General features: G+C 43.4%; 1 protein-coding gene across 1 annotated transcript in view; it reads right to left on the bottom strand.

Moving 5' to 3' along the window:
• LOC120032295 (muskelin-like) overlaps window positions 1-16,313 on the bottom strand; it is a 38,200-nt gene that overhangs the window by 6,775 nt on the left and 15,112 nt on the right. The window contains exons 3-12 of the mRNA XM_038978320.1: window positions 14,196-14,338; window positions 14,003-14,091; window positions 13,720-13,829; window positions 12,894-13,086; window positions 12,428-12,505; window positions 12,098-12,163; window positions 8,505-8,617; window positions 7,894-8,106; window positions 7,287-7,508; window positions 6,773-6,902 (exon numbers count right to left, since the gene is read on the bottom strand). Of these exons, the coding sequence (XP_038834248.1) occupies window positions 6,773-6,902; window positions 7,287-7,508; window positions 7,894-8,106; window positions 8,505-8,617; window positions 12,098-12,163; window positions 12,428-12,505; window positions 12,894-13,086; window positions 13,720-13,829; window positions 14,003-14,091; window positions 14,196-14,338 (1,357 nt within the window). The remainder of the gene's footprint in view (window positions 1-6,772; window positions 6,903-7,286; window positions 7,509-7,893; window positions 8,107-8,504; window positions 8,618-12,097; window positions 12,164-12,427; window positions 12,506-12,893; window positions 13,087-13,719; window positions 13,830-14,002; window positions 14,092-14,195; window positions 14,339-16,313) is intronic.

Raw genomic sequence — 16,313 nt, 5'->3', positions numbered from 1 at the left:
CACAGAGATAATAGCAGGGATTCTGCATTTTTCCTGGTCACAGAATTCTGGGCTCTATGGTTATTTAACGCTATCGCACATTGTTTCCATTGAGGCCAAGATTAAAAGACTTGAGAAATGGGATAGACTACGAAAGCAAAAGGCTGCTCACATAGCAACGTACATAGCAACGAGACTCGCTGGAAACAAACAGGACACAACGCAAATGTATGTTTGTTTTTCTACGGATTTGCATTACTGACAAACAGGATGTGTTTGCGGCCAGTGTAAAACAGTATGCAACTATCCATATGCATGTCGTTTTACCCAGATTTGCATACAATGCTTGTCTAAAGCAATCCCCTGATTGCACATGTGTTTGTAGTCATGACACGTCAGTGTATACAGTATGCTACTATTCATACGTATAGCGGAATATGGAACACATAGGCCAAGTACCTCCGCTTTGTGGTCATCGGCCGCTTATTAGTCACAACATGTATTTCAGTAGTTGTACGTAAGAAGCAGGTATAAGCTTTCGCAATGACTTCATAGTGTATCAAATCTATGATGGTAAGTTGAGGAACAGTGTCAAAACAAAGATGCTGTGTGGTGCTGGGAGGAAGTTTTTTTTTTTTTTTTTTTAAATTTAATCACTTAGTACTACCAACTTTAACTAATAAATTTTTATGGAACCCACCATATGCTTTCAAGGAAAATTAGGGCCATTTCTCAAACAAGCTTCATAGACAGTTTGCCAAACACACGACATGAATTATGCGTCGATGTCCTGTTCCAAGACATTAACCAAGGCATTAACTTCTGCATAAACAAAACAACAGGCCCCTAGGTCAACCAGCCTGTGTAACTTGAGTAGAGAGTAGATTGTTTTAGAGAATCAACAAAACAAAGAAGTGTATTTGAAGAGCAAGAAGAAAACACCAGAAGGACAGAGCCACTAGAGACTGTGCTCTGCCCTTCAGACACAGCCTAGGTCCCAAATAGCACTTTAACACATGTGTAGTGCACTACTTTTGACCAGACGCTACATGCCCTGGTCAAAAGTAGTACACAATATAGGGAATAGGGTGCCATTTGGGATAGATATGGAGCTCATTAAAGCACAGTTCTGAAATGGAAATGAACAGGGAGATGTTTCTGTGGTACCGGAGCAGAACACAGAGCAGCTGCGGCGGCGATAAACAGAGAATGATTACAAGAGCACTGTTTGGGCTTGCTACTTCCTTCCTGCCAAAATACATTCTGTTCTTTCGCTCTCGCTTGCTCATTCTGCATCTTTCGGTTTCTCCCTCCATCTCTCTACTTTTGCCTCCCTCCCCATCTTTCGTTCTTGCAGGATGACACAGATGCGAGAGGCACACAGAGAGGTCCTATTAATACTCTGCCATCATCACGCCCGTCCAGCTCTGCCCAGCCAGAGATCTTAGACAATCTGTTTATCAGGACAACAAGCATCTCTTTCTCTCTGCTACCCTGTGCCTTTTAATGAGCTGCACTGAAAAGTCTATCACATGTCACTTTAATAGAAGAGGCGGCATCTCCTCCTACAGCCATCTATTGCATCTGAAACCACAGATTATATTAGATTCTTTAGGGTAGATGAAGACGGGAAAAAGCTTGACGGGAAAAAGACACAGATTAGGCTACACGCACACAACTGCTGACCAAAAGCATCAGTTGATAGCGACTAAACGAAGTGCAATGTTGCGATTTGCTCAAGTTAGCATTCAGACTGTGTGTGTGTGTGTGTGTGTGTGTGTGTGTAGGGTTGCAAAGGGAGGGTACATTACTGGAAACATTCTAAGTTTCCCAGCAAACTACCATAATTTTGGTATCTTTCAAGGATGTAATTTATCACAAGACATCTACTGGCCATTTTGGGTACTTCAGATTATCACAGGTGTCTGTAATCATCTGGCCCTCTGTGTGGCCTTATCACATGTAAAACATGAAATAATGAATACGGTAAGATGATTTAAACAAAAACTATTGAATGACAAAAGCTGTAAAATAATCCTAAATATAAACCATCAATTTAGTGAATACCATTGGTGTTTAATTTGGATGCGTGTGTACACACACACACACACACACAAATATATACACAGCTCTGGAAAAAATTAAGAGACCACTGCAAAATGATCAGTTTCTCTGGTTTTACTATTTATAGGTATGCGTTTGGGTAAAATGAATTTTTTTGTTTTATTCTATAAACTACTGACAACATTTCTCCCAAATTCCAAATAAAAATATTGTCATTTAGAGCAAATAGTAAAACCAGAGAAACAGATCATTTTGCAGTGGTCTCTCAATTTTTTCCAGAGCTGAAGAGAGATATGCACACGTTACTGTTCAAAAGTTTGGGGTCACTTAGAAATGTCCTAGTTTTTGAAAGAAAAGCACATTTTTTGTCCATTAAAATAACATCAAGTTGATCAGAAATACAGTGTAGACATGGTTAATGTTGAAAATGACTATTGTACCTGGAAACGGATGATTTTTAATGGAATATCTACATAGGCGTACAGAGATCCATTATCAGCAACCATCACTCCTGTGTTCCAATGGTGCGTTGTGTTAGCTAATCCAAGTTTATAATTTAAAAAAGGCTAATTGATCATTAGAAAACCCTCCTGCAATTATGTTAGCACAGCTGAAAACTGCTGTGCTGATTTAAAGAAGCAATAAAAAAAACAACTGTCCTTTAGACTAGTTGAGTATCTGGAGCATCAGCACTTGTGGGTTCGATTACAGGCTCAAAATGGCCAGAAACAAAGAACTTTCTTCTGAAACTCCTCAGTCGATCCTTGTTTTGAGAAATGAAGGCTATTCCATGCGAGAAATTGCCAAGAAACTGAAGATCTCGTACAACGCTGTGTACTACTCCCTTCACAGACCAGCGCAAACTGGTTCTAACCAGAATAGAAAGAGTGGGAGGCACCGGTGCACAACTGAGCTAGAGGACAGACGCTGGACAGAGGAAGATTGGAAAAAAGTGTTAAGGACAGACTAATCTTTGTTTGAGGTGTTCGGATCACAAAGAAGAACATTCGTGAGACACAGAAAAAATGAAGATGCTGGAGGAGTGCTTGACGCCATCTGTCAATTATGGTGGAGGCAATGTGATGGTCTGGGGGTGCTTTAGTGGTTTGTACATGGTAAAAGGGATCTTGAAGGAAGGCTAGCACTCCATTTTGCCATGCCATACCCTGGGGACAGCGCTTAATTGGAGCCAATTTCCTCCTACAACAGGACAATGATCCAAAGCACAGCTCCAAACTATGCAAGAACTATTTAGGGAAGAAGCAGTCAGCTGGTGTTCTGTCTATAATGGAGTGGCCAGCAGTCACCGGATCTCAACCCTATTGAACTGTTGTGGGAGCAGCTTGACCGTATGGTACGTAAGAAGTGCCAATCAAGCCAATCCAACTTGTGGGAGGTGCTTCAGGAAGTGAAAACCTCTTCAGATTACCTCAACAAATTGACAACTAGAATGCCAAAAGGTCTGTAAGGCTGTAATTGCGGCAAATGGAGGATTCTTTGACGAGAGCAAAGTTTGAAGGACAATTATTATTTCAATATCCTTGTAAACATCTTGACTAGATTTCCTATTCATTTTTCAACTCATTTCATGTATGTTTTCATGGACAACAAGGACATTTCTAAGTGACCCCAAACTTTTGAATGGTAGTGTACACATACAGTTGAAGTCATTAAAACTCGTTTTTCAACCACTCCACAAATTTCTTGTTAACAAACTATAGTTATGGCAAGTCGGTTAGGACATTTACTTCATGCATGACATGAAGTCATTTTCCCAACAATTGTTTACAGGCAGATTATTTCACTTAGATGTCACTGTTTCACAATTCCAGTGGGTCAGAAGTTTACATTCACTGTTGACAGTGCCTTGTAAACAGCTTGGAAAATTCCAGAAAATGATGTCAAGGCTTTAGAAGCTTCTGATAGGCTAAATGACATAATTTGAGTGAATTGGAGGTGTACCTGTAGCTGTATTTCAAGGCCTACCTTCAAACGCAGTGCCTCTTTGCTTGACATCATGGGAAAAACAAAAGAAATCAGCCAAGACCTCAGAAAAAAAATTATAGACCTCCACAAGTCTGGCTCATCCTTGGGAGCAATTTCTAAACGCCTGAAGGTACCACGTTCATCTGTACAAACAATGGTACACAAGTATAGACACCATGGGACCACGCAGCCGTCATACCGCTCAGGAAGGAGACGCGTTCTGTCTCCTAGAGATGAACGTATTTTGGTGCGAAAAGTGCCAATCAATCCTAGAACAACAGCAAAGGACCTTGTAAAGATGCTGGAGGAAACCGGTACAAAAGTATCTATATCCACAGTAAAACGAGTCCTATATCGACATAACCTGAAAGGCCACTTAGCAAGGAAGAAGCCACTGCTCCAAAACCGCCATAAAAAAGCCAGACTACGGTTTGCAACTGCACATGGGGACAAAGATCGTACTTTTTGGAGAAATGTCCTCTGGTCTGATGAAACAAAAATAGAACTGTTTGGCCATAATGACCATCGTTAGGTTTGGAGGAAAAAGGGGGATGCTTGCAAGCCGAAGAACACCATCCCAACCATGAAGCACGGGGGTGGCAGCATCATGTTGTGGGAGTGCTTTGCTGCAGGAGGGACTAGTGCACTTCACAAAATAGATTGCATCATGAGGAAAGGAAATTATGTGGATATATATTGAAGCAACATCTCAAGACATCAGTCAGGATGTTAAAGCTTGGTCGCAAATGGGTCTTCCAAATGGACAATGACCCTAAGCATACTTCCAAAGTTGTGGCAAAATGGCTTGAGGACAACAAAGTCAAGGTATATTATGGCCATCACAAATAACATATATGGAATCATGTAGTAACCAAAAAGTGTTTGGTGTTAAAAAGTTAATGTGGATTTTTTTTAATGCATTTAAGCCAATCAGTTGTGTTGTGACAAGGTAGGGGGAAATACAGAAGATAGCTCTATTTGGTAAAAAGACACAAGTACATATGGCAAGAAGAGCTCAAATAAGCAAAGAGAAACGACAGTCCATCATTACTTTAAGACATGACGGTCAGTCAACATAGAAATGTCAAGAACTTGAAACTGGCTCTCATGAGGACCGCCACAGGAAAGAAGACCCAGAGTTACCTCCGCTGCAGAAGAGAAGTTCATTAGTTACCATCCTCAGAAATTGCAGCCCACATAAATGCTTCAGAGTTCAAGTAACAGACACATCTCAACATCAACTGTTCAGAGGAGACTGTGTGAATCAGGCCTTCATGGTCGAATTGCTGCAAAAAAAAACACTACTAAAGGACACCAATAGAAGAAGAGAATTGCTTGGACCAAGAAACACGAGCAATGGACATTAGACCGGTGGAAATCTGTCCTTTGGGCTGGAGTCCAAATTGTAGATTTTTGGTTCCAACCGCCGTGTCTTTGCGAGATGCTTTATTTAGAATTCAAGGCACACTTAACCAGCATGGCTACCACAGCATTCTGCAGCGATACGCCATCCCATCTGGTTTGGGCTTCGTGGGACTATCATTTTGTTTTTCAACAGGACAATGACCCAACACACCTCCAGGCTGTGTAAGGGCTATTTAACCAAGGAGAGTGATGGAGTGTGGCAAAATATGACCTGGCCTCCACAATCACATGACCTCTACCCAATTGAGATGGTTTGAGATGAATTGGACCACAGAGTGAAGGAAAAGCAGCCAACAAGTGCTCAGCGTATGTGGGAACTCCTTCAAGACTGTTGGAAAAGCATTCCTCATGAAACTGGTTGAGAGAATGCCAAGAGTGTGCAAAGCTGTCATCAAAGCAAAGGGTGGCTACTTTGAAGAATCTCAAATATATTTTGATTTGTTTAACACTTTCTTGGTTACCACATGATTCCATGTGTGATATTTCATAGATTTTATGTCTTTACTATTTTTCTACAATGTAAAAATAAAGAAAAACCTTTGAATGGGTAGGTTTGTCCAAATGTTTGACTGGTACTGTGTGTGTGTGCGCGCGCGTGTATGTGTATATAACAATAAATATGTTTTTTTGTTGTTTTTCTTTACAGTTACTCAAGTATAAATTACCAAAGTTATCATATGTTTTCTGTTAATTACCAAAATTACTGAAGATTCCGGTAACTTTGGTAAATTACCAGTAGCTTTGCAAACATGTGTGTGTAATAGAAAAAGTAGAGGATAAAAGAATATGGTTCTGTGAGAGAGTGAGAATAAAAATGAAAGCGAAAGTGGATTGTGAGCGATTGAGACAGTGTGTGTGGTGTGAGAGTGCACTCTAATTAAATGTTCCTGTGAGGTTTTGCTAAATACCACAATAATATGGGGGTGGGAATTTCTAAGAACCCCATTTTGCACATGACAAAAATGCTATTCTCAGAAGCTAAGGAAATCAACTACTCACTTTCTAATCACAGCAAGCAATTATGAATTCCAACTTTGTAAAGAAAACGCACTACGGCCACGCTACTAGATTCTCTGTTGCCTGCCAGAATGGGTGGAACCCAGGGTGCAAGTACAACATGCTGAAGGCAGTGAGGGGACTTTTATATGAAGGCTAAACTCATTTAGGTTAGCCTTGCAACACCCTTGGCATTAGACCTGACCAGATCCATTTGGAACAAAATGTTGGCACTAAACAATTAAGGTGAGTCGGTTGTACTTTACTCCACCCATGGAGTTACTGTCCCTGGTGGCTTAAGTGACTAAGTGGACAGTCTTACCCATGCCGGAGTCCTTCTTGGTTCCGTCTGAGATGATCTCCACATGGTCCCCGTCCACGTCGTAGCTGAAGAAGTCATTCAGGTACGTCTTTGACCTCTGACCTCCGAACACATACAGACAACGATTCCTCTGGAGAAAGGGAGGGGGGAGATGAGCGAGAGAAGAGCAAAATCTATTTCATATTCATGCCAACACTCTGAATGGTTTACATTCTTCTGTGGAACAAGATAATAGTCTGAACAATTTTCCTTCACTTCATAAAAGAGTAATGAGAGTAAAATTGGACCATATTTGTTCTGTCATTGGCTTTCTCTAAAAACACAAAGTAGAAAGACATTTTGGCTTTCTGTCAATAAATCATTCTGGTGTTAGTGCTGAATTCTATAAAGAATGTCACCGCAATGTTGCCACATTGTGTGTTGATGTGTGTGAGTGTATGAGCACAGTTCAGTAACAGCTATGCAACATTACCCTAACATCAATACCAGTCATAATACTACTCCCATAACTCACAGTGTGGAAGAGCATGCAGTGTCCGATGCGTGACTGGACATCCTCAGGCCCAGCATTGCAGGAGTCTTCTCTGAGCAGGCTCCAGGTTCCGGCCTGGCAGTGGAAGGCATACAGCCCACTGAACTGGGGCTCGGACGTCCTGCTGTCCTCCACACTGCCGTTACACATCAGAATCCGACCACCAAACGTATAGATCATGTGCTTCTCCGAGTCCATACACATCTATAAGGAGAGGGAGGAAGGATGAGAGAAAGGGAGGAGAAGAGAAAGGTTGGGTCGGAAGAGAGTCATGAGATTCAACATTTGGATTTCAGTGTTGGGCTTAGAGCAGTGGAAAAATGACGCAAAAATCCTTGGCGTTTAGATTCATTTTTAGCTTAAAAAGTGGGACACGAGGAAAATATGTCAAGACTATAGCCGGCTAAGCCTTCATCATCAGTGCTCTGGTCTCACCTCCAGATGGCTGAGTGGACCAATTATTTAACCAACAAAAACTCAGTAACCTATTTTTAATGAGGCCCACAGTGTTTCAATTCACTCCTAGCCAGTTTAGTCCAGTTTGGACGTGTATGATACAGCTGTGTGAGGGGCGTGATAAAGAGGTTACCTGGTGGTCAAAGACGAGCTTGGGCCCGCCGTCGGCTGACGTGTCCTCGCTGAGCAGTGTCCAGGTGTTGGCGTCGACATCGTAGCGGTAGAAGTCACTCTTCAGAGACTTGCTGTTTCTGACGCTGGAGTCTAGGTAGCGGCCGAGCGTGTAGATCTTCCGCCGCTGGCTGTCGATGCACATCTTGTGACAGGACCGCGCACTGGGACCACTCTGGGAGAGGACAAGGGGGGAGGAGGTAAGCCATCACACCAACTGTCTATAAAAAAGGAGACGACTCGGCCCCCTGCTCCATGTGGCGACAGCATTTCTACCATTTACTGAACTTCGTTGATATCCAGTACCTGCTCAATAACATTACACCTTTGTTATATTTTCCTATAGTGTAGCTTTCAACTATTATCTTCATTATAATCATTTGTTAGACATTACTTTGACCTTGACCAAAGAAAACTGCAGTCATTATCCTGATCATTCCTATAAATAATTGAGTGTTCTGCTCATTAAGCAGCTGTAACAATCAGTATGGACAAATTTAACAGTGTTGTTCTGTGTCACAATAACTGCTCTTTCCACCGTCCTTCGGTCTTTCATACATCTTGCCCTCTCACCTCTTTCTCGGTGTCTCTGGAGATGCAGACCCACTGGTTCTCCTGAACACTGTAGGCCCAGAAGTCAGCCAGGTCCTGTGTGCCGTCCCAGCCCCCAAAAAGATACACCGTCTCTGTAGGAAACAAGAAGCCAACGCTGGTCAACACCTGGGATTGAAAAAAATATATATATTTAACCAGGTAGGCTAGTTAAGAACAAGTTCTCATTTACAACTGCGACCTGGCCAAGATAAAGAAAATCAGCTCGACACAGAGTTACAAATGGAATAAACAAACATACAGTCAATAACATAGTAGAAAAAGTCTATATACAGTGAGTGCAAATGAGGTTCAACTTCCTGACTGATATCTGGAGATGTCGCTTCAATATATCCACATAACTTCCTTTCCTCATGATGCCATCTATTTTGTGAAGTGCACCAGTCCCTCCTGCAGCAAAACACCCCCACAACATGATGCTGCCACCCTCGTGCTTCATGGTTGGGATGGTGTTCTTCAGCTTGCAAGCCTCCCCCCTTTTACATTTCTCCAAAAAGTATGATCGTTGTCCCCATGTGCATTGCAAACCGTAGTCTGGCATTTCTATGGCGGTTTTAGAGCAGTGGCTTCTTACTTGCTGAGCGACCTTCAGGTTATGTCGATATAGGACTCGTTTTACATATAGATACTTTTGAACCCGTTTCCTCCAGCATCTTCACAAGGTCCTTTGCTGTTCTTCTGGGATTGATTTGCACTTTCACACCAAAGTAGGTTCATCTCTAGGAGACAGAACTCGTCTCCTTTCTGAGCGTTATAATGGCTGCGTGGTCCCATGATGTTTATACTTGCGTAATATTGTTTGTACAGATGAACGTTGTACCTTCAGGCGTTTGGAAATTGCTCCCAAGGATGAACCAGACTTGGAGGTCTACAATTGTTTTTCTGAGGTCTTGGCTGATTTCTTTTGATTTTCCCATGATGTCAAGCAAAGAGGCTCTGAGTTCGAAGGTAGGCCTTGAAATACATCCACAGGTACACCTCCAATTGACTCAAATGATGTCAATCAGAAGCTTCTAAAGCCATGACATTTTCTGGAATTTTCCAAGCTGTTTAAAGGCACAGTCAACTTAGTGTATGTAAAACTTCTGACCCACAGGAATTGTGATACAGTGAATGATATGAAATAATCTGTCTGTAAACAATTGTTGGAAAAATTACTTTTGTCATGCACGAAGTAATGTCCTAACCGACTTGCCAAAACTAGTTTGTTAACAAGAAATGTGTGGAGTGGTTGAAAAACGAGTTTTAATGACGCCAACCTAAGTGTATGTAAACTTCCGACTTCAACTGTATGTTTCTTCAAACATTTCAATGTAGCTGTATCCATAGAGGCTAAGTTCCACGAATGTAAAGGGTTAACGAGTAGAAAAAGGCTATTCAAGATAAACACTTAGACTACATACTGAGCACAATCATGAGAATTTTGGGGGAAATCATCACTTCAAATTGCAGAAAGAACAGAGTTCCATTCCATAAGTCCTGAAGAAGTCCTGAAGAACCCGTGAATTGAGTAGCATGAGTGCATAATTAACACAGCGGTGGACAGGTTCAATGGGCCGTAACCATGGCAAATCAGCAGAGCAGCACACAGGGGTAATGTCTGCACGGCGTGCAAACTGTTTAGAGGTTTTTGTAGGTTGGTTGTGGGGGGGTTACTCTAGGTCATCTGGATTGGCCAACAACACAGTTCTCAGTGTCTGGGGGCCTGAGAGACAGACCAGCAAGATGCAAGGCTTCTCACAGCCTGTATACACACGCGCACAATACAAGCCTTTGTCTTTACAAACGCCTGCAGGCGAGTAAGCCACCAAAACATTACAGAGCACTAAAATAACCACTGTCTTCTGCAAAAGGCGATACTATATGTCTTACACGCCTACAGCAGTAGAAATCCACTGAAAGACGATGGCTAGAGCTTACCCACAATGTTACACAACGATTTAAGTCAATAAGTAATTGTACAATAAGTAAAGTCAAAGTAGAATATATTTGGGCTTGAAGTGACAACCCCGAACTGCCCACTTCGTGCAACTTCGTGCCAATGCCGTGTCTTTTCCTATGAAATTACGTGCAAATTATTTTTAGCCTACATTTCGTTTCAGGGCTGGGTTTTACATCAAATGGTACCACCCACCAGCATGGCATTGTTTATTAATCAGAAACACCTGCAAAGTCGCAACTAAGCTGAGCAATATAATAGAGAATATTTGGCTACAGCAAAGATGGCGGATAAATAGAGTTCACTCAGGCCGTTTACCATTGAAAAACATTGTCAGTTCCGGTCTAGTTAATGGGTTGGGTCTCCCACAGACACCAATGCAATAGCAGCTGGGTCTGGTCTACTTACTTCAATGACTTTCACTGAAGCAGAAAAAAAAAAGTGAGTGGGGTGTCTCACATCCTCTTCCTTCTCTGGCTACAGCTTTTAACCGTAGCCTACACTTCGCTGCGTGAGCCATGGCGCAAATTAAAATAGGGGGCGCAATTTTTTTTTGCACCTCCATTTTTTTTACCAGCAAATTATCATAATTCATTGGATAATTTGTCAAGTTGCACTTATTTAAAATTGTGTGTGATAAGATTGCATTTTGGAACCACTTCCCCCCCCCAAGATGAATGGTTTTGAACACGCTCCACTGCTTTGACATCAAATATTAGTGTTTCGTGTCCGATGCGCTCAGGGCGTTGTTACATATAATTTGCGGCACGCAGCCATTGTAGCCTATCATTTCACCTCCACTAGCTGTGAGAACTATGGCATGAGCCTACTAAAGGTTTCACCGTATCCATTACAATGTAGAAAAATGCGTCTCTAGTCCAAACCGCTCAATAGTTAGCAGGGGTGCAACTTTGGTCTTATCCAGTTGGATAAACACTCCAAAGCAGCCTACTCGACTACTCGGAGGCATCCTCATGGTCCTAAAGCACACCTTTGTCTCGTTTTGTATCGCATTCCAATGATAAAACTGGGGGGGAACAAAAATGCAATTTCAGAATATGGGGGGGGGGGGGGGGGGGGGGGGGGGGCGTCCCCAGTGAAAGTTGCGACCCTGATAGTTAGGCTATCCATTTTACCGGAGCTTCATATTATTCTTCCCATTTCTATGGCAGATTCCCAGTCGCAATTTATGGACGATGCCAAAACTGTGGACTGATTTCTCATATCCATCTGTGGCGAAGTTTTCCCTACATGCTTATGACAAATCCAACTCTAGAACCAGCCATAGCCTAGCTGGCTAATATTTTGAATGCAGTGTAGTAGCAGATAACATTAGTTAGCCGGATAAGGTTAGCATGCTAGCTAGCTACACTGACAGCTGTCGTTGCCCTACTTGTTGTTATTTGTCCACTCCACGTGGAAAGCACCCACGGCGTTCCCATCCCCAATTCGTGAATATGTATTAGCAGCCTGCGTCACTCTTCGGAGGTGGAACCTAAACGTCAATTTCCGCTATAGTTAAATAACACATTTGGAAGAGGAGAATTCCAGTTTAAGTAATAGGTGACATTATAGGGGGTGTGGTCTAGGTGTGGTGGTGGCTAGCATGCCTCACCTGTCTGAACGTCAATGACCATCTGATGACCTCCCCTCATCCCTGGTCTGTTGTCATCCTCATTACCTGGAGAGAGCAATGGAGCGGAAGAGTGCGAGGAAAAAGGGGTTGAGGGAAAGGAGGGAATAAAATGTAGGAGAGGGATGGAGTGTTGAAGGAAAATGGAAAAGGAGCAGAAGAGAAAGGGGGACGGGGAAAAACATTAATTCATCGCTATAGAGTGGTAGTGTACAGCGTACCATAGCATTTTGTTAATGAGAACACATTTCCTACTTGAGTAGTTTGTCTCACTGTTCATGTCATCTGGGCTTGGCTCTTGGGCGGTTGTACCTTTGTTACTCTTGGGGATGATCTGACTCCATCTTGGCTTGTACTCTTGCTGGCTGATGTACTGGTTAAATAAACCGTCTACAGAGGAAAATGTCAAACACAGAAAGATTGTCCAGATTATTTTAGCCAGGAGATAGAAGTGAATAGTTTTGTTACCGTTTCAATCTCAAAAAGAACGCATGATGTCAGGATGACATTGCCATGCCCTGTGGTTGCAAATCAATCTGATAAAATGGAAAAAGTACAGATACATGGATCTATAGTGTAAATAATGAATCACTATGGTATCCACTGAATTCATGAGCTAAATATAAGCCAAACTAAGTTTTAAGATCTCAGTCATGGGATGGTAGAGGTCTGTAGTTAGTAGGATGATTGAGGTCATGTAGTTGTACTGCAGTTGATGTGTACAGGGCAGGATGTCCAGCCCCCATCGGTCTTTCTGAGGAGGTGTGGGTGTCAGGACCTTTGACAGCTTTGTCGATGAGCTCCTCACAGGCATCAAAGTCTCCACGGAGTACCAGGCGGTCGTGGAGGTGTGTCAGCATTTGGTGTTCCAACGCGATGCGTGTCTTCTTCTGCAGCGACTCAAAGGCTTCTGTGTAGTTATGCTGCCGGAAGTGCTTCAGGCACAGGCGGATCGCTTCCTGTTCCCGGTACTAGAGGAATACAGCTCCATATTTGATCAATGTTTTTCATCACAAATAGTATACTTCATATTATAAACTAGGTGGTTTGAGCCCTGAATGCTGATTGGCTGAAAGCTGTGGTATATCAGACCGTATACCATGAGTATGACAGTATTTACTGTTCTAATTACATTGGTAACCAGTTTATAACAGCAATAAGGCACCTCAGGGATTTGTGGTATATGGCCAATATACCACGGCTAAGGTCTGTGTCCAGGCACTCCGAGTTGCATCGTACATAAGAACAGCCCTTAGCCGTGGTATATTGGTCATATACCGCACCTCTTAGGGCCTTATTGTTTAAACTGGGTGGTTCGAGTCCTGAATGGCTGACAGCCATGGTATATCAGACCGTATACAATAGGTATGACAAAATATCATTGTTACTGCTCTAATTACATTGGTAACCAGTTTATAAAATCAATAAGGCACCTCTGGAGTTTGTAGTACATGGCCAATATACCACGGCTAAGGGCTGTATCCAGGCACTCCGCAAATACAACACCCTCTCTGGCCTTATTGCTTAAGTAACCCACTCAGACTGATTCTCTCCCTTAACCCCAACTGTGTATGTGAGTGTGTGCGTCTCAGAGGCAGGCTCACCTTGCTGTACCAGTTAAGGCAGGGCTGCACTAAGTCAGGTTCCTCTATGCCATGCAGCTCAATGTACCAGATACTGAAGTTAAAACTGGGCCCCCAAGACATCAGAGGCACTGAGAGAGACAGAGAGAACGGTCTATAATTTAAATCATCAACTATTTCACCATTTTGACTTATTTCCATCTCCAGCCGTGTAGCATCTCTTCACTCCAATCATGTTCAAGCTGGACAGAGTCTGTACAACACGTAGGCCCAAGCCTTGGGCCCATTCCTTTTCCAAACCCACCTATTTTAACAAATCTGCAGGGAAACATCTGTTCGTCGATCTTGTGTTTCAAGGTGAAGGTCTCCTTGTTGTAGTCATTCTTCAGGCCACTGCAGAGGAATAGAAGATAACAAATTAAATAAATATGGTACAGACAGTAAGGTAGGTTAATTATACAGTAAAGAAGTACACTTCACTGTCCCTCTGCTCTCACCTGGACAGGAGTTCTGTCATGTTCTCTTCACTCATCCCACCAAACACTTTGAACTTCTTCAGGTTACACACGTGAGTCTTCTCATACTTCCCAAAGGTGATGCTCTGAACGATCGCTGGCCTTTCCAATTTCAACATTAAGTACTGGAAGGAAAATAGAGGGGAGATTCTGATCTGCGGTCTCTCACAATAATTCATAAAGTAGTATCCGATCTATATTATCAACACATGACACTGCAGTTTTCATTCTACTGCTCTCCGAACATGTTTCACAACACTGCAGATGGCACAGAGAGCAGAGGAGAACTGCTGTGTATACGAGCTGCTGCACAGTCAAACTATGGGACAAAGCTCTCCCTCGCCCTCCATTTGGCAAATCTGACCATAACTCTATCCTCCTGATTCCTGCTTACAAGCAACAATTAAAGCAGGAAGCACCAGTGACTAGATTAATAAAAAAGTGGTCAGATGAAGCAGATGCCAAGCTACAGGACTGTTTTGCTAGCACAGACTGGAATATCTTCCGGGATTCCTCCAATGGCATTGAGGAGTACACCACATCTGTCATTGGCTTCATCAATAAGTGCATCGATGACGTCATCCCCACAGTGACCGTACGTACATACCCCAACTAGAAACCATGGATTATAGGCAGCATTTGCACTGAGCTAAGCGGCAGCTCTAGCTTTTTCAATGAGCGGGACTCTAACCCGGAAGCTTAAAAGAAATCCCGCTATGCACTCCGACGAACCACCAAACAGGCAAAGCATCAATACAGGACTAAGATAGAGTCTTACTACACCGACTCTGACGCCCGCCAAATGTGGCAGGGCTTGCAAACGATTACAGACTACGAGAGCTGCCAGTGACACGAGCCTACCGGACAAGCTAACCTACTTATATGCTCACTTCGAGGCAAATAACACTGAAACATGCATGAGAGGACCAGCTGTACTGGATGACTGTGTGATCACGCTCTCCGCAGCCGATGTGAGTAAGACCTTTAGACAGGTCAACATTTACAAGGCCGCAGGGCCAGACGGATTACCAGGACGTGTACTGCGAGTATGCGCTGACCAACTAGCAAGTGTCTTCACTGACATTTTCAACCTCTCCCAGTCCGAGTCTGTAATACCAACATGTTTCAAGCAGACCACCATAGAGCCTGTGCCCAAGAACACTAAGGTAACCTGCCTAAATGACTACCGACCCGTAGCACTCACGTCTGTAGCCATGAAGTGCTTTGAAAGGCTGGTCATGGCTCACATCAACACCATCATCCCAGAAACCCTAGACCCACTCCAATTTGCATACCACCCCAACAGATCCACAGATGATGCAGTCTCCATTGCACTCCAAACTGCCCTTTCCCACCTGGACAAGAGGAACACCTATGTGAGAATGCTATTCATTGACTACAGCTCAGCATTCAACACCATAGTGCCCTCAAATCATCAAATAGCTAAGGACCCTGGGACTAAACGCATCCCTCTGCAACTGGATCCAGGACTTCCTGGCGGGCCGTCCCCAGGTGGAAAGGGAAGGTAACAACATCCGCCACGCTGATCCTCAACACAGGGGCCCGTGCTCAGCCCCTCCTGTACTCCCTGTTCACTCATGACTGCATGGCCAAGCACGACTCCAACACCATCATTAAATTTGCCAATGACAATAGTGGTAGGCCTGATCACCAACAACAACGAGATAGCCTATAGGGAGGTCGTCAGAGACCTGGCCGTGTGGTGCCAGGACAACAACCTCTCCCTCAACGTGATCAAGACAAAGGAGATGATTGTGGACTACAGGAAAAAGAGGACCAAGCACACCCCCATTCTCATCGACGGGGCTGCAGTGGAGCAGTTCAACCAGCTTCAAGTTCCTTGGTGTCCACATCACCAACAAACTAACATAGTCTAAGCACACCATGACAGTCGTGAAGCAGGCACAACAAAACCTATTCCCCCTCAGGAGACTGAAAAGATTTGGCATGGGTCCTCAGATCCTCAAAAGGTACTACAGCTGCACTATCAAGAGCATCCTGCCTGGGTGCATCACTGCCTGGTATGGCAACTGCTCGGCCTCCGACTGCAAGGCACTACAGAGGGTAGTGCGAACGGCC

The sequence above is a fragment of the Salvelinus namaycush genome, chromosome 38, assembly GCF_016432855.1.
Source record: "Salvelinus namaycush isolate Seneca chromosome 38, SaNama_1.0, whole genome shotgun sequence".
Classification (NCBI taxonomy): domain Eukaryota; kingdom Metazoa; phylum Chordata; class Actinopteri; order Salmoniformes; family Salmonidae; genus Salvelinus; species Salvelinus namaycush.
The sequence above is the reverse complement of the archived record's forward strand: the minus strand, read 5'-3'. Positions and strand labels throughout refer to the sequence as shown.